The sequence below is a fragment of the Muscardinus avellanarius genome, assembly GCF_963383645.1.
Source record: "Muscardinus avellanarius genome assembly, chromosome: 2".
NCBI classification, from domain to species: Eukaryota; Metazoa; Chordata; class Mammalia; order Rodentia; family Gliridae; genus Muscardinus; species Muscardinus avellanarius.
In genome coordinates, this window is record NC_137787.1 from 28,824,474 (window position 1) to 28,850,800 (window position 26,327).

The 26,327-nt window shown below is 40.5% G+C and overlaps 1 protein-coding gene across 3 annotated transcripts in view; it reads right to left on the reverse strand.

The window, feature by feature from the left end:
- UNC80 (unc-80 homolog, NALCN channel complex subunit) overlaps positions 1-26,327 on the reverse strand; it is a gene marked incomplete at both ends in the record, with an annotated part of 220,226 nt that overhangs the window by 21,794 nt on the left and 172,105 nt on the right. For all 3 annotated transcript variants that reach the window (XM_080689607.1, XM_080689608.1, XM_080689606.1), the window contains 10 exons: positions 1,349-1,555; positions 2,324-2,447; positions 3,656-3,781; positions 4,725-4,848; positions 7,212-7,412; positions 16,174-16,392; positions 16,713-16,748; positions 17,669-17,761; positions 21,721-21,891; positions 26,120-26,216. In XM_080689607.1, the coding sequence (XP_080545733.1) occupies positions 1,349-1,555; positions 2,324-2,447; positions 3,656-3,781; positions 4,725-4,848; positions 7,212-7,412; positions 16,174-16,392; positions 16,713-16,748; positions 17,669-17,761; positions 21,721-21,891; positions 26,120-26,216 (1,398 nt within the window). The remainder of the gene's footprint in view (positions 1-1,348; positions 1,556-2,323; positions 2,448-3,655; positions 3,782-4,724; positions 4,849-7,211; positions 7,413-16,173; positions 16,393-16,712; positions 16,749-17,668; positions 17,762-21,720; positions 21,892-26,119; positions 26,217-26,327) is intronic.

Sequence of the window (26,327 nt, forward strand, 5' to 3'; positions counted from 1 at the left end):
TCTTAGAGTTGTGAGCTTGTGAGAATTCACTTAAGGAAAATGTCAAGAATGGGAGACACTACTGGGCATACAGTAAGTGCTCAAAATAAATGTAAAAACAAAATCAAAGTGCAGTAGCCTAATCAAGTCAGCAAAGGAAACTGACTTAAAAGGCAGAAAGTGAGGAGGACAAAGAGGTCATTATCCCCCAAGTGTGTTTGTTCCCCGTCGCCCTCTGTGTACCCACTCCACACAGGGCTCTATGCCAAAGTCTGCATTTTAAGACTGACTCTTCATGCCCTGGGCAGTTGACCATCCATGCAGGTAGGTGCAAAGCACATGTACTCTTGGTTTCTTTCTCTCCTTTCTCAGTCTCATTGACAATTATTTTTCAAAAGATCTGGCTTAGTGATTTGAGGACTGTCAGGCAAGATTTTCTTAACTTTCTCCTTGGAGATTTCCTGCCATCAGTGTTCCTCATTCTCAGGGCTCTAGTAAGTGTATATTTTCCCCTCTAGTCCAGTTACTTCAGAGTCTAAGAGCGGCTTTCTATTGCTCCAAGGGAGAGGACCAAGCTACAGGCAGAGACTGGCTAATGGGAAAGTAGGAGTCAAAGGGGGTAAGGAGATTGGCAAGCCTACAGGGAGAGAGTAAGGAGGCCCTGCTCACGCAAGTCAAGATCAAGATGGACATCAAAAGATGACATCAGAAAGGAAGGAGTAGAGCTAGTAGCAGGCACTCTGCATAACAAGGCCAGCATGTCTAACTGGGCAGGGTGTGGGTCACCCAACCCCAAGAACTCTGTTCACATAGATGACGGACCAGGGGGCTTCACAAGTTGTGAGATGCAGTGTCCCTGTATACTAGACTGAGTCTAGATCTGAAAACAGCTACCAAATCTCATAACTGACTGTACTTCATCACGGATAGTACATGCCTGTTTTCCCTTCCCCCCTCCCACCAATGATTGTCCCGGGTAACCATGCCATATTCATAATTTTACACATATTCGGATGTGGACCCTCATTAATCAAGTTCAGCCTTCCTCCTCCTCTATCTTTCCATTCAAGCTTTGCTGGTATTTCCCCTCCATTATCTGGGGTACCACTGGTATCCTCTAGGTTCCCTAGTTTGGGCATATTAGAGGAAACATATGTACCTTCTCCTTCTGTGCTTGGCTCGTCTCACTTAACATAATCTGAATCAAAGTGGTAGGTACTAAGTATATCCATATGCATACATACACACATGGATGTATAGAGAAGGAGAGGAGGGAGGGAGGGAGAGAGAGAAGAGAGAGAGAGAGAGAGAGAGAGAGAGAGAGAGAGAGAGAGAGAGAGAGAGAGAGAGAGAGAGAGAAAGCACCCACCCAGGTATGCTGCCTGGCTGGTGGACTCTGCCAGCCCTTCTCTGCGCAGGTCTTTCCCTGCATCCCCGGGAGTGGAGCAGTGGGCAGGGGAGCTCTCCAGCATGAAGTTCTTGCTCCGGGATGTGCTGATGATCCGGGGCGGCAGAAGCACATTGATGACTGTCTGCAGCAGCAGCTGCACCTCGGGCTGCTCCAGCCATGGGCTATCTGAAGGGCAGAGTTTGGAAGAGGAAGGGGAAAGGAAAACCATCACAAGGAGGCTTCCCACGTGAGACACAGAACAAATTCAGCTTTCTTTTCTATTCCAAACTAGAACATTCTGGAAATTTAGGTGTTTCCTGCCAAGTACAGCCCCCCACCCCACACACAATGGAGTATCCCTGGCCCTCCTGAGTATCCTTCAGAGTTGGTACCCAAAGGCTTGTGTTCTTACTCAAATCTCTTGCTTACCATTTCACCTTCTTTCTTTTTGCAGATACTCATAATATCGACCTTACATGTGAAATAAGCTTTTCCTAAAAGATACCCCCCCAAGAAGGAAGAGTAATGAAAATATATCAAAACTGAATGAGAGAGGCAAGATTGCTAAGCCCAGTGGTTAGTTGTATAAAGTCTGTTCACCTGTCAATTCTCATCACATTGTACTTCAAATAATACCATTCTCTTAACCGAAATGAAATAATGTACTCCTGGGATTTTTTTGTTTGTTTTTTTTTTGTTTTTTGCTGTACTGAATGATTTTTTTTAAAAGAGGTTGTATCTTCTAAGAAGCAGAGCAGAGAAACTCTTGTCCCCAGGCAGCTAAACTGAAAAGAAAGAAAATGTCTTACTTCCTAAGGCAACCCTACTTAAACCATGCAGATTCACTTCAAGTGATGGTCTTCATGGGAAAAGAAAAAAAAGAAAAAAGAAATAGCATCCAGATATATAAGAAAACACAATGACAATGATAAGTTTCCTTTAAATTAATCAGACCTTTGCTTCCAGATCCTACTGTGAGCACAAATGGGATGAGTAGATTTAAAAGCATCCCCTCCCTTCGCTCTTGATTGGTGAATGGGGAGATCACATGGCTTAAAGGAAAATCTTCTTTTAAAGCCTGTGCAGCAATAATAGAAAAAAAGATTAATTGACCACCACGCCCCCTGGCATGTCTGTTTTTATACAGCATGATGGAGACGGTGACTCCCTGCTGGCTGCTCCTGTGTGCTAGGAGTTCAATTGTCTTCGATGCAGCATACGAGAGCCAATCGAAGCTGATACTTTACCATTTGCTTGACATAACTGAGAGCTACATTCCTAAAAAGACAGTAACATCTTGAATATAAAATGAAAAGGTATAAGACACTTAGGGTCAGATAGAAAATCAACCTTGTTTCCCCCAGTAATTCTATCCATGTTTCCACCAACGAATATCTTAGAGACAAAGGAAAAGGAAGAAAAGAAGAACTTGCCCCTTGCTCCATTTGAGTTACTTAAAATCCTCTGACCTAAAATCCTAAAGCCTTCTCCAGGCCAGGAAGCAATAAGCAACAGAGAGAGAAACAAGTGATTTTTGGAAACAGGTTATTAAAATGTATCATTTGAGGGACTTCCTTGCTTCCGTTCTCTGTGGTAGCCACAGATCTTAATCTATTTTTCATCTATCCGTTCTCCAGACGGTGAGTATCCAGCTCGATTGTCAGATAACACGTAGGTCAGCTATCCGTTTACATCAGCTGTACACCTCCCATCCATCACAGAGCTTTTCAGAATTGGGTGACACAGAGAAATAGGCAGAGGGGTTTGGACTCTTCACTTTTTGCCTTGAGATTGCGTATTTGAAGAAATAAAGTGAGAGAATTTCTTTTAAAAAAAAGTATCCACAATATTCAACTCACAATCATTAAAGAAAATGGAAGGTATTCAAAGTCTAGTAATAATATTTAAAAGAATTACATGTTGTAATTCTTTCTGAAAATTACAAAACCAGACTTTGAATACTTCTGACTCTTTTAATTAACAATTGTGAGCTGATTATCTGCAGACCATTCTTTTACACACGTTTTAAGTGATTCGTGAAGTAGTCCCTGAGGTCGTGGCAGGACTTAATGACTCTGCTATTTTTGAGATCTCAAGAAGAATTACAGAAGCACAACTTAGGGCCATGCTCAGGGCTGAAGCTCCAAACTTATCAGAGTTTGGAGGTTTCCACACTTTAGTCTCACAGTTTTTGCCCAGCCTTTGCAGAAAGAAAAAGAGACCACCATGACCTGGTGCCTCAACCAGCAACTTAATGAGCGTGACAAACAGATAAGGCAGTCACACCTGTATCTGCAATGCTACAAGCCGGACAACAGCTGTGCTGAAGGGCAGAGGTGGTGAGAGATAAGGGCTGAGATGAAGAAGGGGTAATCCATCAGCAACACTGGAAGGTCCTACCACTCCCATCACCTGAAATACAAACAGAGCACATGACCAGCCTTGACCATTGCAATTTCATGCAACCGTAGAAAAGGAGTCTCATTCCATCATCTAATAGTGGTAGTAAATTGAAGGTTGGACATGGTACTTTCGGTCTGTTCTTTCTCGTTGCCTTCTTTGGAAGGCATGTAATGTCTGGAGTCAGATCGATCATTACACTGAATTCAGCCAAGGTTTTGTAGAATGTCATTCATAGCTAACTATGTAAATAATGAGTGATGAACCAAAAAACTATTCTAATCAGGAGATTGGACACTTACTTGTGGGTTCCAAGGAATGCAGTCAACATTCTCTGACAGAGCAGATACTGACAGCAATGATGATGGCCACAGCTCTATTCGCACTAGGCATTCCAACTACAGGGTGATTGCTCAACTAGCTCAGCAGCAGGTTCTAGTCAATGAAATGCTCTAACATGGTTTCCATACATTGTACAAAACCTTGTCAGGACCAGACTCTAGATATTACATAAGTGATTTAAAAAATTTTTAAAAACATAAATTCTAGACTGGCCAACGCATAGTTCATTTTGCAATAAAAAAAGCAAAACCTTCTTTGCATTTTAAGGTCCCACCCCCACCCCAGACTTCCTCAACTTCTAGCCAATTGTGTAGTCTCCGCCACCACACTCTCCAACTGGCAGCCCTCAACTCTCAACGCAACTTCAAGAGGTGAATTGTCAAAGTAGTGCGGGGAAGCAGCACACCAAAGTCCCCTCTGGTAGGGACGGCCCCTGCAGCTCCCCACGCACCACCTTGAAATGGACCTCACTATTTTCAGTGTCACCTGAGCCGTCTGTTTTCATAGGTAGTTAGGGGCACAAAGTAGTTGACCTGTAAATCTTCAATTCAGAGAAATCAATAGCAGAGTTAAACTGTGCAAAGTTTCATAAGGTTGCCACTTGGCTACTCACCAGATTGACACAGACATTGATCAGTGACCTAAGGTGAGGCAGGAAGGATATGATTGGCTGCCTCTGAAGTGTCAAACAAACCCCTTCAATCAAATTGCTGGCAGGCTCCCACTCAACCTGTCGCCTGGAATACAATACAGGAGCCGTTAGCTGCTTGGCTCCCTGCTGGAGACAGTCTGAAACAAGTAAACGAGACAGTGACTCTGACGCCAGCTAAGACGGGACGTGCATCTGATGCAACAACGTGCTTCACAAGGGATGGAGTTTACCCATGTTGTTCTCAAAGTACAGAGCACACTGGGAGGGGAAGAAGATACTGAAAACGTAGCAGAGGCACGCCTGCCCCACCGACTAATGAGACAAAATCTATTGAGGAAAAAAACAGAGATGATGAAAGGGTTGCATCTTAAGTTCCCTGGTTCTAGCTCTGAGACAGGGTCCTAAGACTATTGCTTCTGGTGACTCATGGCAGGGATAATTACTTCCCATCGAACACCTCTGCTCCAGCGCCATTTCTGAAATCTGTATTAGACCACACTTGATCCCATCAGTGTCTATACCAGACAACTACTGATTACATTTATTTAGCTTGACTCCAGTTTAAAAGATCACACTAAAAGAAAATAGTCTATTTAAAATGTGTCCATTCTTCACCTCCCAAGAAATGAAATTTTTGGCTGCTTCCTATGGAATATGTTTTCTATGTAATAATGGGGGTACACATAATCTTATTGGATGAATATGAGATTTTCTATAATAAAAAGCAATTCAGTCTGTAATTATCCCAGTAATGAAAGATTCATACCTATGCCTCCAAAGTAAACAGGTTAGACTATGCTGAAATCAACAGTACTACCATATAACTTTTTGGAAATACTTTCTAAGCTTACATTTCCTACCAAAATGTTATCTCTGTAATGACACAATGAAAACATATTCATAAATGAGAGTATAATGACATCTCTGGTGCCCAAAGTGCCCAAGTAATCCACATGCCAGTTTCAGTCAATATTTCTTGCATCAAACTGAGGTCACTTAAGTATGTAAAATCTAAGCCAACTTCATATACATTATGCCTGCCAAGAAAATTAACTACAACCTACCAAGTCCGTGCATTAATCTAGAAATTTATTTTTGGGGAGTGTGATGTTATTTATAATGGGCTTAATTAAGTGACAAATGGGCCAGTTTATGAAAATTTTTAACATTTTTAGATACCAGGTTATTTAATAAAAAGGATTTATTTTTAATTTTAATTTTTTTTTTTGGTGGTACTGGGGTTCCTGGAAATCCTTCTACCTCCGGGCTACACTCCCAGACCCATTTTTAATATTTTTATTTGGAAACAGGGTCTCTTAAGCCAGCATGGCTGGCTTCGAACCTGCGCGATCCTCCCATCTCCGCCTCCCAAGTGTGGGGATTACAAGGGTGTGCCACCACGCCCGGCTAAAAGGATTCTTAACATAATTCTAAATTTTTATTTGTCAATAAACACAAATTCTCCATTGAGACCACTAAAGAAATAATGTTTTAAGAACAGGCATTTCCAGGCCACTGAAATAAATAATCTCAAAATAATGTCTAAACATTAGCCAACAAGGCATAAAAGAATATAAAAATAAGCCATCAATTATTAGCATAACATCGTTCGATTTGTTTTTCAATAGCTCCTGATTGCAGCATAAGTATAAAGAATGGCACAGGCTAATACCTGGAAAAGTGACAAACTTAGTAGTAAGTGTTATAAATTCTTGGGCAAGAGTTGCATTGATTTGGGGGTTAATTTAAAAGGACTAAAGAACTTTTTCTCTAACCCAAACTTGAAATTTCCAATTTAGTTGGATTACTGGCATTTATTAACTGAACAGCCTTCTCACTATGACTATGGCTTCCACATTGGACTCACATTACCAGAGGTATCTTTAGAAAGAGTACCAATGGATTCTTCTCAGGACACTAAATAGGTCAAGCAGTACTAGTGCTCATATAGCACTACGTTGAACTAGATGAAAAGAGAAAACAAAAGTATTTGCTATTAACCTTGTGAGCTTTTTAGCTTCTGTTTGGCTGATTATTTTAAAAGTTGGCATTTTTATAAAGTGGTATCTAAATATGTTAGCAAATTACCTTAAGTATAGTGCTTTGGGTGTCAAATTAATTTTTTTCTGTCTTTAGTTGGTTATTTATAAGTATACTTTGCCTTATTCCAGAAGGAATGGAAAATAATAACTGAATTTTTTATGTGCATCAGATGAGGAACATGATGGCTTAAGTATGGGTAGCTAAGAAACGATACATTCAAGGTGAACACGTATATCCTTAAAGAAAATGCTATTTCCTCTAAATGGCTCCTTCTCTTAGGTGTTTATAGTCCTGATTATCCAGGCACTGATACCAACTGAACACTTCTAAGCCACTCATTCAACTCCAGATTGGTCTACTATCTTAAAAATGACAGATTCTAACTTTGTCGTTTATAACCCTCACCTCAGGGTTGGCATCTTGTGGATTTTGTTGAACATTCTATCCAGTCTCTTTAGAATGAGGATCAGGGCCGGCCTCACTGCCTCGGCGGTCCAGTCTGTAATAGGGAGCATCTCCATGATGTAGCGCCGAAGCCCACGGCTCTCCATTGTCTGGGTGTCGTACGGTGCCAGCTTCAGAAGGGAGTGTGCGATTTCCGCCAGCCTAAAAGAATAAGCGTAAAATACCAGGATGGGAACTTCAGGAATGTCAGGTTCAATACCCAGTAACTAAGACACACACACACACACACACACACACACACACACACACACACTTCCTTATATAACAAGAAGTCACATAAATCTATGTAATTAGCTGGGCTTGGTGGCACAAGCCTATAATCCCAGTACCTGGGGGGCTGAGACAGAAGGATTACAGGTTCAAGGCCAGCCTCAGCAACTTAGCAAGACCCTGTTTGAACATAAAAATAAAAAAGGGAGCAGGGCATGATGGCATGAGACAGGAGGATCTCAGTTCTTGAACAGTCTCAGCCACTTAGTGAGGCCCTATGCAACTCAATGAGACCCTGTTTGAAAAAAAAAAAAGAATAAAAAATAGGGCTGGGGGTTTAGCTTGGAGGTAGAATGCCCCTGGGTTCCAAACCCAGTACCACCACCACCACCACAACAACAACCACAACAACAAAAGGCCAGGGGAACAGAGAGGCCAAATGTATCTGCATGTACACAGGTGAATGACAGGGTAGGGAGGCATCCATACACTGAGGGTTTTTGGCTGTTACTAAAGGGGAGAGGTCTGAGATACAGGAGGCTCTGAAATACGCTTTTCTGTTTTCCTGAAGCAAGTCTGCCATGGAGAGGCTCTGAAGATACTCTTATTAGAGTCAAGAAATCTCCGCATTGAGAGAGACCCTCATAGCCATTTAGGCAGTGAAGTTCCAGATGTTTGGCCTCTGGCCAGCACCTCTTACTCTAAAATATGGCTTAAAAATAAAAAAAATTATAGTTTCCCAGGCCTTACCCAAGATTTAATGAGTAAGACTCTCCAAGAGATATTTCCAGAAATTTGCATATTTTTAATTTTTATTTTCAAAAATCTTGAACATACACAGAGGTACGGAAGAGAAATACATAGCAAGTCCTCCAATGTACCCATCACCCTGAGCCTAATGATCACTTGTGTTCCCAATCACTCCCCCTTCCTTCCATCCTGGACCATTTTGAAGTAAATCCCAAATATCATGTCATTTATGCATATACATTTTAGTATGTGTCTCCAAAGTTAAAGGGCTAAAGGAAAAAAACTAAGCACAATATGACATGTAATATTATTTGCTTTAAAAAACTCAAGTATTCACTTTTCAAAATTCCCATACAATCTCACAATTTTTAAACAAATCAAGAACAAATATAGCTTATAAATTTCAATGGGCTGGCATGTACTTATGTCTCTTTCAGTCTATAGATTTCTTTTTCTTTTGCTTGTTGGCTATCTTGTAATTTGTTTGATGAAATAATTATCTACAGAAATATTCCAGATTTAATTGATTGAGTCTCTACAATGCGATTTAACCCATCCTACTATATTTAATTTAATCGGTAGTTAAATCAAGAGGCTAGACCTGCAGACTCAGTTTTGATTTTCCTGGCACGAGTACCTAACAGGTGGCGTGTACTTACCCCAGGAGGTACACAATTCCAGTTGTCACTCTTTGAATAGTGTCAGCTGCCTCTAGTGATCACTGAACAGAACCATTAACACCACCGAGTACAATGACAATATTGTGTCCTTTCTTCTCTCACACAGTAACTATAGCATTTTTTTATTTTTTGCCTTTTAAGGTACCAGGAATGGAACCCAGGGGCATTCTACCTCTGTGCTATAGCCCCAACCCTATTTTTTTTTATTCTTTATTTTGAAACAGGGTTTCACTAAGTTGCAGAGGACCTCACTAAGTAGCTGAGACTGTCCGCGAACCTTGATTCTCCTGTCTTAGCCTCCCGAATGCTGGAATTACAAACGTGAGCCACCATGCCCGGCTAACTATGGCTTTTTTTTTTTTTTTTTTTTTTTTTTTTTTTTTTTTGCGGTATTGGGGATGGAACCCGAGGCATTCGACCTCCAAGCTATATCCCCAACCTTTTTTTTTAAATTTTATTTTGAAATACGGTCTCACTGACTTGCAAACAGCCTCACCTAAGTAGCTGAGGCTGGCCTTGAACTTGGAATCCTTCTGTCTCAGCCTCCCAAATGCTGGGATTACAAGCATGAGCCACCATGCCGGGCTAACTATGGCATTTTAATAAAGAGAAATGTTGATTAATCAAAGAAGACAAGAGAGACAGCTTAAGTGCTCAAAAGAATCTGTAGCACAAGAGCTCTCCAGGCACTCTGCTTTGGGAATCACAGCCAAGCCATGGCCTCTCTGGTACTTGACTTGCTTTATGATGGCCTCACGTAAACAGTGCCATGGATGGAAGAATTCACTACTGCACAAGGCAGTTTATTCCATCTTTGGAGGTCCATGCGAAAGGCTCTCCTTGTCAGGTTCTCAAATTCCCTCTGATTTCTTTCTGCCAGGCTCAACTCTGGAAGAACAAACTCAATCACTGTTTTACCTGGCAACCCTTCATAATCAAGACATAGTTATGGTCTTTTCATCTCTATCATCTTCTCTCCAAATGGAGCATTTATATTGTCCTGGGAATTGTGTGTAAATCTGGGTGTTCTAAAGAAATCATTTTAAACAGCATTTACATTCTTTGGTTTATCTCTCATAAGTATGACATGCAGGAAAGAATTCTTTGTTTCTTGGATTGTTTGTGTGACAGACAAAAGTATATATATATATATTATTTTTTTCCTTATGATTTTAAAGAGAGCATCGAGAAATGCTGGATAAATGATTAATTTTTCTATTTTAAGCTTAAAAACAATGGAACATGCTAAAAGTTTGAGAGTCATTTTATAAATTACAAAGATTTTGTTAATCCCTAGTGTTATAATAAAATGAATTTTCTTTGAGACTAAAAAAATTTCCAATGATATCATGAGAGATTTTTCCATTGGAAGAAGAGAAGAAAATATTAGGAGAAAGAGAAAGAGAAGAGAGGAGGGAAAAAGGGAGAGAGGTGGGGAGAGAAAGGGAGAGGGAAGGAGGAAGAGACAGACAAAGAGGCGCAGGTCTCACTACCCTACTACCCTACTGCTTTGGCAGCTCTGGGATGAGTAAATGAAGCAACAAATTTGTTCAGGGCAGCAGTTCTGTGCAATCAAGTATATTTTCCCTGTGAGCCTTGTAATCAAGCACATATTCTACAAATGCAGGAGCACAGATTGCCTCCACACTACTACTTACAGATTCTTTCTGCAAATACCTCTTGCATCTTTTATATCATCTCATGTCTCCTCCCTTCCCTCTTTTTTATATCCTCCCTCTCTCCTCCTCTCCTCCTCCTCCTCCTCCTCCTCCTCCTCCTCCTCCTCCTCCTCCTCCTCCTTCTTCTTCTTCTTCTTCTCTCTCTCTCTCTCTCTCTCTCTCTCTCTCTCTCTCTCTCGTAGCACTGGGGTTCCTGGAAGCCCTTCTACCTCCGGGCTACACTCATAGACCTATTTTATATTTTTGAAACAGGGTCTCTTAGGCCAGCATGTCTGGCTTCGAACCTAGGCGATCCTCCTGTCTCCGCCTTCCAAGTGTGGGGATTACAAGCGTGTGCCACCACGCCGGGCTACTCTTTCTCTTTGATAAAGAGAAAATCCATTCTTATGACTTTAACTATCACCTGCAATTTCCTGATTTGTATATTTAGTTATATTTCTCCATATTTCTGTGTGATTTATTTCTAAGAGCAAACTCTAGTTATATCCTTGGCTCAGTACAGGCCAAAGCATTTGGATTTGTCCTCATCACAGAATAACTCTGTTGTTCCAGAAAACAAACAGCCCTGTCTTTGTCAAAGTTTGTTGTGCATTAGTGCATTTGTAGAGGACATTTAATTTGACTATACCTTGGGCAGTAAAATTTTTAAATATATATAATACATATATGTGGGGATGGAACCCAGGGGCATTCTTTTTTTTGTGGTACTGGGGTTCCTGGAAACCCTTCTCCGGGCTATACTCCCAGACCTATTTTATACTTTTTGTATGTGGAAACAGGGTCTCTTAAGCCAGCGTGGCTGGCTTCGCACTTGCGCGATCCTCCTGTCTCTGCCTCCCAAGCACAGGGATTACAAGTGTGCGCCACCACACCCAGCCAACCCAGGGGCATTCTACCTCCAAGCTACACCCCCAGTCCTATTTTTTATTCTTTATTTTGAAACAGGGTCTCACTGAGTTGCAAAGGGTCTCACTAAGTAGCTGAGGCTGGCTGTGAACTGTGATCCTCCTGTCTCATCCCCCCAAATTCTGGAATTACAAGCGTGTGCCACCATGCCTGGTCCAACTTTCTATATTGATAGGCATGCAGCCATGTGAAAGTAGCCCTATAACTACTGTTAAGAGAGTTATTGAGGACATGGCTCATCTTACTATTTTCTTTGTAACAAATTGCCAAGACATCCTGCTGCCTCGGCATCTATGTGTTGAGACCCCCCACTCCACATAGTTAATCGGCAGAACGCCCCGAGAAAGAGGGTCTCTCTGGCCAAAGTATCCCCCACTTTTACCCTTCATGACTATTAATATTTCCTTTAACTTTCTACACGAATTGCTCCAGTGATGTGAAATCAGGACTATAAATAGAAATTGAGTCCATGGATATAAATTTTCTAATAATTTGTATAAACGTCCTTGGCTTTGCTCAATAGTAAGGAAAAAACTGGCCAGAACTCAGATGCTGTGATAAGCATTCCAGCTGCAGCAATCACAAAGGGTCTCCGATCCTCACTCCTATCACTAGGTTAAGCTATTAACTCCGGTAACCGATAGCTCAGTTTAAGGAAACTTTGTTTACCCTTGAGATCCTGCCTAGAGACAGAGAAGATAAAATTTTGTGTGTGACTTTGAAGCAATTTAGTTGATGAACAACTTAGTTGCCAAAATACAATAGAGCCAAGGAGAAAGATTGTTGACCTTCAGGCCCAGTGTGAGCTTTCCCCGAAACAGGGAGAATGCCGCATGGCTAGAAATGAAAATGACAAAATAAAGGACAGATATTCTAAATATATATGTATGAAGGAAAGGAAATACCGTAAGAGTAAGAAAGCACTTTTTCATGAAGAAGAGCTTATCATAAGAACGTCCTGACTGGGAAAGAAAGGAATTAGAAAGTTAGAAGCAGGTTGCAGAGGGTTTGTGATAAGGAAATGGATTATTAGAGACCAATAGGCCTTTAATAGGCTTTTTGTCTAAAAAAGAGTGTTCAGCAGTCAAGGAAATACATCTGACAACTAAATCCAAGAACTTCACAGTGTTATTTGTGGTGTCTTATTTGCCAAGCTGTGTTGTGAGTTTTTGTAAGCTTTCAGACTTCAGAAGGCAAAGCGGATGAGATCTGAGAGACGCCCATCGCATCTCCCTGGACCGCCACAGCTCCCCATGCTTGTCATATGGATATAGATGGAAACCTCAAAAAAGACAGCAAAAGAAGATTCCATGAGAAGGCGTATTCTCCAAGCCCTGGGCCTTGGGCGTGCCTGTATTGCCTTTGGAATTTACCTTTGGACCTGCCCTGCTGCAATATCGGAAGAAAGATCCGGAGCTTATCTCCTAAATGCTGGACTAGTCATTTACTTTGTTTATATGTAATTTACTATTGTTTTGCTGTGATTGCCCCCCTTCCCTTTCTTTTTTTTTTCTCCTATTATTAATCTCACTGGTGAAGGGTATAAATTTCTCTGGGTTCCTGTAATAAATTGTCATTGGCTCAAGAAGCCTTTGTCCACCTCAAATTCTTTCCCAAGCGCCGTACCTAAAAACTTAGGGAATTCATAGAGGGAACAGAATTGCTGCAGATAAGTTTCTGCAGAACTCCACCTGCCTTTTGCCCCATCTTTCTGAGGCTCCCGGTCGCGAGTGGACTTGCCCCCACAGGACTGAGCCAGTCGGTAACAACAAATAGCAACCAGGAGGTATTTCTTGTTCTCTGTTTTTCTTAAAAAAAACACTATTTCACCAAAACAATATATATGTATATATATAACATATCACATATATATTTAATTTATTTCATCGACAGCATAATTTTGTAATTGATCATTTCCCACTCATTGATTTTATAATCCAAAAGTATAAGTCAAATTTATGGTTCATAAATTATACCTAATGTAACTTCATATCTATTTTTATGCTAATGTCATCACAAACTTATTTACCTTCTGATTTTTCACATTGTTCTGTCTCTAGTTTGTATATTCTCTATTTTTGTGTCATATACTTTCCTAAGTTGCTTGAATCTTTTATAACACAATCATATCATCTCCAGGAAAATGGATGGAACTTGAGAATATTATGCTTAGCAAGATTAGTCAGTAACAGAAAGTGAAGGGCCAAATGTTTCCTCGCAAATGTGGAAGCCAGAGAGAAACTGGAAAGCAAAGAAGACCTCAGATGGTGGAATGGGGTATGGGGACCTGAAGAGAAAGATGGAGAAGCGGGAGGAGAAAGGGGCGAGCTAATGATGGTAACTATTCAAGTGATCCTCTGTTCATATATGAAGTTACCTGTATGAATATAAAGACTATCTATGGGCAGGGGAGGAAAGGGGTGGGAGTCGGAGGGAAACACACAAGAAATGTTGCATGCATGTATGCATTGGCCACTCTGAACCTCACTAATGTATAATTACAATGCACCAATAAAAATGATAAACATATATATATATATATATATATATATATATATATGCATGTGATCATAATACTTGCAACATTATAATTATTTCCCTATGTCTGACTCTTCGATTGAACGTGATAATATTGAGGCCAGGACTTTCTTTTACATTTCAGGATCTGGTCTGTGTTTGGATCATTCTCATCAGCATTAGTAGCTATTGTACCTTAGAGCTGTGCCAAGCACTGAGATACTCATTTAAATTACAGCTCATTTAATACGTGTTGGCCTCTAGAGGGAGCTCCAGGCCTCTGTGACTCCTGCTATCTTCCAAACGCTGTAGTGTCAAGTCATAGGACATATTTTCTCTCTGTCTCTGTCTCTCTCTCTCTGTGTGTCTCTGTCTCTCTGTGTCTCTGTCTCTCTCTCATACACACACACACACACACACACACACACACACACACACACACACACAATGCAATGGAGGCTGAACCAGTACCTCTGAGCTACAGGGCTATCCCTGTTTCATTTTTTTTATTTTGAGACAGGTTCTTGCTAAGTTTCTGGGGGCAACCTGAGATCGCCTGTTCTTAACCTGTACTGAGATTATAGGCGTGGGCTACCACTCATGACCATATGTCCATTTTTTAGGAAATTTTTCCCCTTCCTCTCACAAAATAGTTACTGATATTAGAGAGTGATTTTTCTGACTCCGAGGAGGTAATGTTTCTCTGTTCACAGAATTACTGAGGTCATCCAGACAAGATCAGTGGGAAAGGAAGGGAAGGGACTGAATAGAACATTCAGTTGCTATGACAATAGGGCCTCCCCCCTCCGCCCCCACCGCCTCCTGTCTAGGGGCTGGGTTCTTCAGTGTGAATATGCTCATCCCCAGCGCGGCACGGTGGTGCTGGGTGTGTGAACACACATGAGGCTCTGGGGTTCCTCTGCCATGACTGGGCGTGTGCCCACAGCTCGGAGATTATGAAATAGGCCTGGCAGAGAAAGAGCCTGTGTTCATTGTACATTTCTGGATGCTCATTTTCCTTTAATACTTCCTAAAATTTTTCAAAAGATCATTTTAAGACAAAGAAGAAGTCAACATTCAGGAATTGGTGTGTTTTGCCAAATCGTAATGCTGTTTACGAGTAGCTAGAATATAACCCTGCCTTTATAGAAAGACTAAACTTTCAAAGGAAATCTTGTGTTCTCAATGAAATTTTTCTTTCCAGAAATTTTTATGACCCTTTACCAACAGTTACAAATCTGAATAGAAAGTCCTTTGGGATTGTGTTTCCTTTGAGAATCTGAAAACACCAACACAGCCTTTTCCTCCAGGGGAAGAAGAAATTTCAGTGCATAGAGATGTGATTCTGGGGTTTCTCTGCAATGCCAGGAGTGAAGAGATAAAGTGATAACTGGCCTCGTCCAGTTTGGAATTTGTACCAGGACACCTGTTTGAACTATTGGAGGCTACCATGCACAACAAATACAAAGGGAGTTCCAGGCCCAAGCTCAGTGTGGCCCAGACTTAACACTGCCCCTTTCCCTGAAGAGCTCATTCCTGTGTCCTCAGATAGTCTAGGGTAGAACAAGTCTTCAGCAGGAAATAGTAGTGTATTTTTCACATAACATGTCAGAGAAAAAACAATTCTTATGAAAAGTCTAAATCTGGGCAATAAATGGTAGTTGGAAGAGGCTACTTTTCTAAAAATTCAAGCAATAAAATTTCTCTAAACATATGACCTGTGTTTTTCTGTCTTAAGAACATCCCTCTCCTTCCATCCTGAGATGTTTTTTATTTCCAGTGCTAGGGATTGAACTCAAGACCCTGTGCATGGCAGGTAAGCATTCTACTATTGAGCCATGTCCACAGCGCTTTTAAATTTAGGGTCGCATTAACTTGCTCAGTCTGTCCTTGATCTCCTGACTCAGCCTAGCAAGTAACGGGTATTATAGGCATATACCAACACACCCAGCTCCTGAGATTCCTTTTGATGAACTTGATGTATGCTTTACCAGAAGTTTCTTTATGATATCCATTCAAATCACAGGAAACACACCACTTCCACAATCTCAGCTTTTTATCCTGGAGGATAAAAATTCCTGCACCTCAGCCAAACACATACATGCAGACACATGTCCCCAGCTATGTCCACACTTGGGGACGGGGACAGCCAGACAGTACCTCATGTGGGACTTCACATCCAGCAGCTCCAGGGCAGTGACACGTGGCTCCCCAGCCAGGTTTTGCAAGATCTTCAGCCTTGGCCCACAGTGCTTGTAGAATTCTGTGCAAATATTCAGCAGGGATTCCCGAGGTCTTCTGAACTCTTCCCTAGCAATTCTTTCATCTAGTTCTTCTCTGGGAAGGCCCTGCCCTTCCTCCAGTAAGTGAAGGTTTTCCCTGGGGAATTATAAAAGGTTAACTAGAGTTCTGAAAAAACGGGTATGTGGCAACTGAGGGAGACTGAAATATATAAACACAAGATTCCTAAAGAGTTAGGGAATCCAGAGGCCAAGGCCCAAGAGAGCCCATCTGAAAGACAATGAAAGTTTATTGGCCTAAAAGATATTGCCACCCCAAATGGCAGTGGCTTTACCTCAGCCATTTCTGAGGATTTACATAGAAATATCCTATCATTCATCAGTTCAACACTTTAGATCCAAGGGCACTCATCTCCACACGGCAGAACTGGGGTGAAATGAGGGCAAGTCTTTCTGTACCTGATAAAGTGAAGTTTGGCTCCTTGCTCCTGGTACCTGGGAGTTGAAAAACAGTGCGCATAACTAGCAGAGTAAGAACAGGGCCCTTTTGCTCAGGATCTTCATAGACCTTTCCCCATGGAAAGCTCTTGGAGGCATACATTTTGATAAGTTCACAAACACGCATAAATAATCCTAAACAGAAAATCTCTTTCATTTGGCCGTCACATACACTGCAAGTGTAGCTGCTATGAGAGTTGTTTTATTGCCATGTAAGTGGTATAAGAAAAAATATAAAAATACATCTGAACTCATGGAATATAGCCAACGGAAAGAATTTTTTTGCAAACTTTGACATCTGAAGTATAGTTTTAACACTGTGTGCTCTATTTCAGGCAAACAGAAGAAGAAACATGGCTGCATTTTTCTTAATTCTTAATGATTGATTGATCCTAAGACTCCAGGAAACTTTCTTCTCTCTGTACAATTCATCTAGATATGGATCCTAATTCAGTATGCCTTGAGAAGTCCTTATAACATAGCACTTAAAGTGTTTTATCTTTCCTTAATGTAAGAGATTAATGTATTACCACCACACCAGGCAATTTATCATTGGGTTTGAAATATTATTGGTCTTATTTTTAATATGAATGCATATGATGATCAGGGAATTAACATTGTATAAATAATGTTATACCTTTAAAAATATGCTTCTGAGAAAGTGGAAAATTATTGAGTTTCTTCTCAAGATCTCCCTGCTAATTACTCCATACCAGGAGAAGAATTTTTGAGTTTCTCCTTGACAATTTAAAAGAAACTTGGGTATTTTCTTGCAATTCCAAATTCTCATCTTCTTTTCTTTGGAGTTTTTCCACACTAAATATTGACTTTTTCCAGCACTCCTTCCATTTCCAATAACTGAATTTTAAGTTGTATAAAAGTGAGGGAACACAGAAAAATAAGGCAGCGTGACTTACCTGGTATTGACCCCTGAGGACATGGTGTGGTTGGCTGTGGTGGTCCCCTTATGACCTTGGTCACACCTGCTCATCTGCGGGGCAGTCATGGGTCTGCAGCAACAAAACAGCCGAAGTGGATACATTTACGAGAGCTTCAGATTACTGAAGTCCACATAAGTTTTAAGTTAGTTTTAGGGTTTCCAAAGGTCTAGCTTTGGTCCTTTCTGCCACACATTTTCTGTTTGTTCTGAGATAACTTGAAAGGTAACATTGATTCCCATGCTATCAGCACACCATAATCTAATTTCTACTTCTTGGCTCTGATTCTCCAAACAAGACAGGTGACCAAACCCCCATGTCTATGCTGATTATGTGTGAGTTAAGAGTCCATTCTTCAATTCAACAGGCATCAGACAGCCATTCAAGAGAATAGTAAAACGTGATGATGTACAAACCTCTTTGGATATCTACACCATCAATCAATCATTCTGCTTTTCTGAGAAACCATCATAGAATGAAATCATTCTTCTAGTGAACTTTACACATAAGGCTACCCAGGAAAGTGAGTAAATGTGTATCTATGCTAAGTCACTAACTTAGATGCTTAATCAGAGAGTCAAATCATCTCATTTTATATCTTCAAGGTTTATTCTAAATATTAGGTAAAATGATTCTCCATATTGGCATCTGAGATGGAGAAAGGATCATTTTCAAATAAATTACTTATATGAAATCTTTTTATATGGTATTGGAGATTGAACTCAGGGGAATTCTACCTCTGAGCTACATTCCCAGCCCTATTTTAAATATTTTTTATTTTGAAACTGGGTTTCACTAAGTTGTGGAGGGCCTCACTAAGTAGCTCAGGCTGGCTGTGAATCAGTAATTCTCCTGCCTCAGCCTCCCAAGTACTGGGATTACAAGCATGGGCCACTGCGCCTGGCACTTTTATGAAATCTTTAAGGCTTGCTTCTACATTGTTCCTGTTCTAAGTGCTGAGTGTGGCTAGGAAGTAACACGATTTCTCATAATCATATCAGACCTCTTCCCCTTCCTTGTTGTGGTAGGTAGAAGATGGCTCCAAGTCTTTTAAAGAGGGTCTCCCTAAGCTGTGGAGAGTCTCGCCAACTTGCTGAGGCTGACCTTCCAACCTGCGATTCTCCTGTTTCAGCCTCCCGGGTACTGGGACACCAGAATTTTAAAAGCAAAGGTTTTCTCTGGGTGGAGTCAGGTATTTGAAGTGTGAGAGGAACTGGAGGCACTCTGGCTGGGGGATGGTGGAGGAAAGGCATGAAAGAGTAAAGCAAGCACCTCCATGGAGACTGGCTGATAGCCAGCAGGGCATAGACCTCAGACTGAGTGGCATGGCACTGAATTCTGCTCCAAACCTGAAAGTGCTCAGAAGTGGACTTTCCCCCATGGCCTTCAGATAGGAGCTCAGCTACCCAGTGACTTAATTTCTACTTTGTATAACCCTGAGCAAAAAACCCAGCTGATGCTGCCTGGACCTCTGGCCCACAGAACTGTGAGATAAAAATGAGTTTTGTTTTTATGTCTCTTAAGTTTGTGGTTCTGTGTTATACAAGAATAGAAAATGAATACATGTAGAGTGCATTTACATATGTAAGGCCAGTCTAACTGTTACATTTATTTTTTCATAAGATAAAGAAGGAGGAGTGTGAAACTGAAAGCAGATTCTCATCTTTTTGTACATGATGTCAATTTTTTTGTAAGCACTACCAACCACTGAAGCCATTCTCTAAAAAAAAAAAATGATGGAATGCATTGGAATATTTAAAGCAGCTACATAATATGAAATGCCAGAGCTTCATTCATAACTTTTTGGTGTGTGTATATAGTATTTGGGATTGAATCCAGAGGCATTCTACATTCAAGCTATACCCCCAGCCCTAATTTTTATTCTTTACTTTGAAATAGCATCTCACTAAGTTGCAGAGGGCCTCACTAAGTAGCTGAGGCTGGTCTGCTACTGTCTCAGCCTCCCAAGTACTGGGATTACAAGTGTGTGCCACTATGCCTGGCTCATTCATAACTCTTAATGGGACTTGGTGTAAATCAGCTTTAGATATGTTAGTTGACTTATTCTTATAAAAGAAAAACAGAAACTGGTACTGCATGCCTGTAATCCAGGACTTGGGATGCTGAAACAGGAGGATTGCAAGTTCAAGGCCAGCCTCATCAACTTAGCGTGCCCCTCAGCAACCTAGCAGAGATTCTGTCTCAAAATAAAAAGTAAAAATTGCTAGGGGTATAGCTTGGAGGTAGAACATCCCTGGGTTCAATTCCCAGTACCCCAAAATAAAACAAAACCAAAAAGAAAGAAAGAAAGAGAGGAAGGAAGGAAGGAAGGAAGGAAGGAAGGAAGGAAGAAAGGAAGAAAAGGAGAACATAAATGAAGAAGACACTATGAAGAGAAATAAAGTGACATTTGAGAAAAACTGACTACTTTTCTCTCCTTTAGGTGCAGGTTGGGGCTAGTAGATTGGCACAGAAGAGGAGTAAGATCATATCTTTCTCTTTAGCAGTTCTTCCTCCTAGGACTTTCCTGAAATCATCGACAACGTTTTGGGAATACTTCTCACTAGAAGAGGCAATTCATTGTGTTTCCCATTTACACTGCTTCCACTTTGCTCATTTTAGGTACACATGAGCACTGGGAGATGGTCGTCTACTCTGGGTTTTTGCACTCTATTCTGCTTGCCTAGATTGGCTGCAGGGCTTGTGAATAGAAACTGAACAGATACTGAAGTTCACGATCAACAGACTCACTCATTCTCTCACTTGCCAACATACAGGGTGGGGCCGGGCAGGTTGGTGCTTCTTGTAGTGTGGTGGTGGTGATCAAACAGACACAGGATTTGGGGCTAAGGACATGTCACTTTAGACTAGAGACAAGTATAGGAGAATGGAAGACACAGCTCAGGAAGAGAATTTCCTTATTCCCCTGCTAGGGGAGAAAAATACCTTATTCTATCTAACTTGCAGACATTTCATGTCTCAAAAAGTCATAGCTAATAAAAATGGAGGTCACATTTTTGTTCACCAACTTGGCCCTTTTATGAAAGATTTGTTTGCCACTGTGTTAAAACTGACATGGAAGCTGAGTAAGTTCTCTGCAACTGTGTGTTTACCAGTCATGATAGGAATATTATTATTAATAATAATTATTATTATTATTATTATCTCTATTACCACTATTCAGAGTACTTGGTGTTATTTATCCAGATTTGATGTGATAGGAAAGCCTATATTATTCCTGGTGTCCTGCATCCGCTTTCTCCACTCTTACTCTATCTTTTGTCCCATCCAGAGCCCTCATCTGGTCCTTTCTTGCCACATGGAAGCCTGATTCCTTCTGTTTCTGCACTCAAGCAAATTGTGGCAGGACTAACTTCTTAAACTTTGTTTAATGCTTAACTCTGGTGTCAATTTGCCTTTCCATTCCCCAAATCTTTCAACCTGCCCTTGTGGCTTTATTTAGCCCTGTTCCATGAAGAACCCATGAACTCTGGCATTATAATAATGCCTGCAAGTTCGCATTTGTTATAAAGTTTTTACAATTATAGTAAAACACTATAACTCTTCATAATCAGTAAAATAAAAAAGGCTGGGTTTGAACCCTGGGTTCAATCTCTAGTACCACAAAAAAAAGCAAAAAAAAAAAAAAAGCTTAGTTGGATTTGCAGACATTTCATGTCTCATAAAATAATAGCTAATAAAAATGGAGATCACATTTTCATATTCACCAATTTGGCACTTTTATAAAAGATTTATTTGCCTAGTGTTACAACTGCCACAGGAACTCAGTAGGCTAGATGCAATTGAATTTTTAACAGTCACAATAGGATATTATTATTAATATTACTATCACTGTTCAGGGTACTTGGTGTGATTTATCCAAACAACTTAAGGGCTGTTTGCATTTGTAAGCCATGGAAAAAGGTATCTGTCAATAAAGTTTTAGAGATTTGTACCCACATTTTTTTCTCTCTCTCTTTTCAGTGGTTACATAAGGTTTAAGGCTCTAGGTTGACTGCCAAGTGGATTACCTGGTGAGGACCTCCACGCTGTACAAAAGGGCTTGTAGGGACGTTGCAAGAGCAGCCGTGGCAGCAATCTCCTCTCGGGCAGCAGGTGCTGTCTCCACTTGTGACGTTTGCTTCTTGAGCTTTTGTAGGTAACATGGAACCAAAGCTTCCAAGACCATCAGCATCTGAAGACTGTAAGCAACAGAAAGGAAACCAAGGCACACACGTCACTCTGCTGTGTGGGTCGTGTCATATTCAGAAGCAAGGACAAAGCCTCTATAGAGATGAGGAGCTCTAAGCCTTCTCACCCCATCCACATCAAGAGTAGTTACAGCCACTGGAAATGTGGATCACAACCAACTAGTTAGTGAATGAATGAAGCACTTGCTGACAGAGCTTGGTCTTAAGGGAGCAAGTGACCCAGATGGGGCGTTAGCCATTTACACAAATGTTTGAAAGAACAGTATAATGACAGCTGGTAGAGCAAGAGAGTCCATTCAGAGAAACAGGCTTCAGAATCCTCAATAACGCTTTTATTCAGGAGTTTGCTAAGAGCGAGTTTTCAGATGAAACAATTCTGAGAAAACATAAAACCCTCTTCTGCATGGCCGGCTTCTTTAAGATTAGGTAATTTTCTAGCAAGAGTCAGTGGTGAGGGGTGGCAATGTATACTTACTCTACGGGGTAGGCACCGCTCAGCAGACAGGGCCACACTAGAAAGGCACTGGGGTATCAGGAACATCAGCTCCAAAGGGAGATGGAAATTAAGTAGTTCAACAGAGTAGATTTTCCTCTCTAAAACTGTAAGTGTGCAATATCAATGTAAATATTTTATAGAGAGATTCCTCCAATTGAGTTTTTTTTTTTTTGGTGTGTGTGTGTGTGTGTGTGTGTGTGTGGTACTGGGGACTGAACCCAGGGACATTCTCCCTCGGAGTTACATCTCCTGTCCTAATTTATTTTTTATTTTGAAACCGAACAGGGATTCACTAAGTTGTGGAGGGCTCTCTAAAGTTGCTAAGGCTGGTCTTGAATCTGTGATCCTCCTGTCTTAGCTTTCTGAGTATTGGGATTACAGGCGTGCACCACCATGTCTGACTCCAGTTGAGTTTAAATTTGTTAAATGGTGGGTTATAGAAAACAATGTTGGCTGGTTGATATTCTGGAAGACCCTAAATCCATATTTTGTTTGATTCATTTTCCTTCCTAACAGATACTTAGTGAGTTTCTGCTACGGTCTTTATCAGTACTAAGCACTGGATTCTAATAATACAACTGTGCCTAAAATAAGTGCTCTTTTTTTTAAAAATATGTTTACTGGGAATTGAACTCAGAGGCATTCTATCTCACAGCCGCCTCCCCAGCACTATTTTATTTTTATTTTGAAAAAAGTTCTCACTAAGTTGCTGAGGGCCTCTATAAGTTGCTGAGGCTGTCCGTGAGCCTGTGATCCTCCTGTCACAGCTTCCCAAGAACTGGGATTTTAGGTGTGCCCCACCATACCTGGCTAGAATAAGTGCTCTTGATGCAGGAAAAGGTGATTTTCAGAACTTGATGGGAATGGATTTTGAACTATGAGACTCTTGAGTTCTGCTACCTCTTTGAAAACTTGAAAAGGAAGGCAAGACATTAGTTGTGCTTATGCAATAATAAGGTGCCTTGTTGTATACTAATTTTCTTATTATAAAGATGGTCAGAAATTTTTTTTATAAAATTAAGCCGGGTGTGGTGGCGCACACTTGAAATCCCAGCATTTGGAAGGCTAAGACAGGAGGATCGCGGTTCGCAGACAGCCTCAGCTACTTAGTGAGGCCCTTTGCAACTCAGTGAGACCCTGTTTCAAAATAAAGAATAAAAACTAGGGCTGGGGGGGTGTAGCTCAGAGGTAGAATGCCCCAGGGTTTCATCCCCAGTACCAGACACAAAAGAAAAGCTAAAATTATTGAAGATGTCAGATAGAAACCGAGGCTTCCAAGTATCTTTTGAAAGGACTGGGAAATTCATGCTCATTTAGACACGAGGCAACACTTTTTTCCAGGCATTTGCCAGTTTGTAAATAACACTGCTTGGAGTAACAACCCATATAGCCACTTTGTAAACCTTTTTGGTAGTATCTACTGAAGCAAAACATATGACACACATATGTGCACAAAGACATACACAAAAGTATTCACCACAGCCTTATTTGTAATAGCTTCAAAACAGATGCAGCACAAGTATCTACCAGCAGGAGAAGAAATAAAATATTGTGGCATAGCCATATAATGGGACATTATAGGTGAACAAACTATAGTTGCCCACAATTATATAGATGAATCTCTTGAAATAATATTGACTAGTAGAGATCAGTTATTAAAAGTACCTACTATATCATTTCACTTAGATACAGTTAAGAAATGGGCAGAGCTGATTTGTCATGTTGGAAATGGGAATAGTGGTATCCCTATTGGAGTTTTTGATCTGAGTAGTAGTTACATAGATGTGATAACTTGAATGAACATTCACTCAACTGTAAAATTATGATTTCTGAATTTTTTTTAATACAAATGTTACATTTAAATAAAATATACTTATTTAGGAATATTTTGAGCATAGGAAGAACCTGGTTTTATAATATAAAAGTTCTATAGGAATATCCCAGGGAGCAGCTATTTATAGAATCATAACTTCACTGAGGCATCAAGAAGCCTTCTGATTTAACCTGAGCAGAATGGGAAATTAGAAGGATCAATTAATAATTTTTAATTTAACCACAAGATTGGACTTTTGTCTTTAACTTACAATGGTAAGGAAATTTGATTGTGAGCTCTTGTTCCTTTTGATTTAAATGTTTGAATTTTAACTTGAAAGAGAATTTTGTGTCTCACTGGGTATCTGGTAAGAGGAATTGTTAGTCAAACCTGGTAGTTCTATGTTGCTGGCATTTTAATATTAGAGAAATGTTATGTGTTTCAGTATTGCAGTGCCTTAATATTGTCATTTATTCTCAATGCAGAATCTCTGATGCCTCCTACTAATAATGTATCTGGACATATTTGGAATTGAAAATAGGATAGGGAACAGACTTTTGCATTCAGGTATTGAGTAGACTTGGAATTAATGCAGGGTTTGATCCGTCCTGCAACCCTTTGGGGAGCTGTGCTAGGAGGAGCAAGTAAGCAGGAATAGGACCTTTCTGATAGACTGTGGATCTGCTCTCTGATGGCCAAAGCCAGTCCCCTGGCTGGCCACAAGTAAGATGTTTAACTCCCACCGTTTAAGATGATTAAAAGCTGGGCATGTTGAGTAGCAGAGTTTTAATTCATTCCTCAATTTTTCCATTAAAGAGAATTTTAATAAATATAAATTCTGGTACTTCTTGTCCTATTATTTATTCTGTTTTAGAGAAGAGGAAAAGAGTTTACCAAGAGGCAAATGTGTGAAGATATACTGAGCGTAATCAGCTCAGGTCCTTTTTTCTTCCTAGAGACTTTGCCAACAAAAAGAACCTTGAAAAGAGAGATGAGACTTATATAGAAGACCACAACTGACACTGGGATCGGGATGACTCAGTTTACATGTGAGTCCTTGGCTTCCTTGTACACGACAAAATATAAGACAAGATTTATATTATTGCCTTTGTGTGACAGGTGTTATTACTGTTCCCTGAAAGGAGTTTTCATAAATGGTTTAAATATCTGTTATAGCCGGGCGTGGTGGCGCATGCTTGTAATCCCCATGCTTGGGAGGTGAAAATAGGAGGATCACGTTGGTTTGGAGCCAGCCTTGCTGGCTTAAGAGACCCTGTTTCCAAAAATAAAAAAGTATAGAATAGGTCTGGGAGTGTAGCTCAGAGGTAGAAGGGCTTCCAGGAACCCCAGTACCACCAAAAAAAAAATATATATATATATATCACATCATGTTTCTTACTTTATTTGTATTACATGAGAAGAAAATGTTTCTAACAAGACTGACCATCTTAACCTCTGCACAAATTCTATTTTTTTTTCTTTTTCTTTTTTTTTTTGCGGGTCTGGGGATGGAACCCAGGGGCATTCTACCTCTGAGCTACACCCCTGCCCTATTTTTTATTCTTTATTTTGAAACCGGGTCTCACTGAGTTGCAGAGCCTCACTAAGTGGCTGAGGCTGTCTGCGAACTGTGATCCTCTGGGTCTCAGCCTCCCGAATGCTGGAATTACAAGCGTGCGCCACCATGCCCAGTTCTGCACAAAATCTAAATTAGGAATTTCAAATTAATGAGGATTTATAATATTTTCCAGAATCAATGCTAGGGCAAATTTCCTAAATTTAGTTTTTAGAAATTTACTTGCCAGCATGCCACAGACGGATACACCAAACACAACCTTTGTATTCATTTGACTTTATTTCCTTTGCTATCTTTACTTATCACAAGGTACAGAACAAAGGGCTGCAGTTACCTTCTGAATGATTCAGGAGCATACGCCACCACAGTCACACAGAGCTTAATGGCTTCACTGATGGAGAATGTCAGGTCTTCATTTCCATAGCAGAAGTCTGAAGGGACAGAAAGCCAAGACATACATCGGAACGGAATCACAGCCCAATAGAGATGAGTCTATCACTCCTCACATGGTTTTTCCAGTTTTATGTTTCAACCTTGCCTTG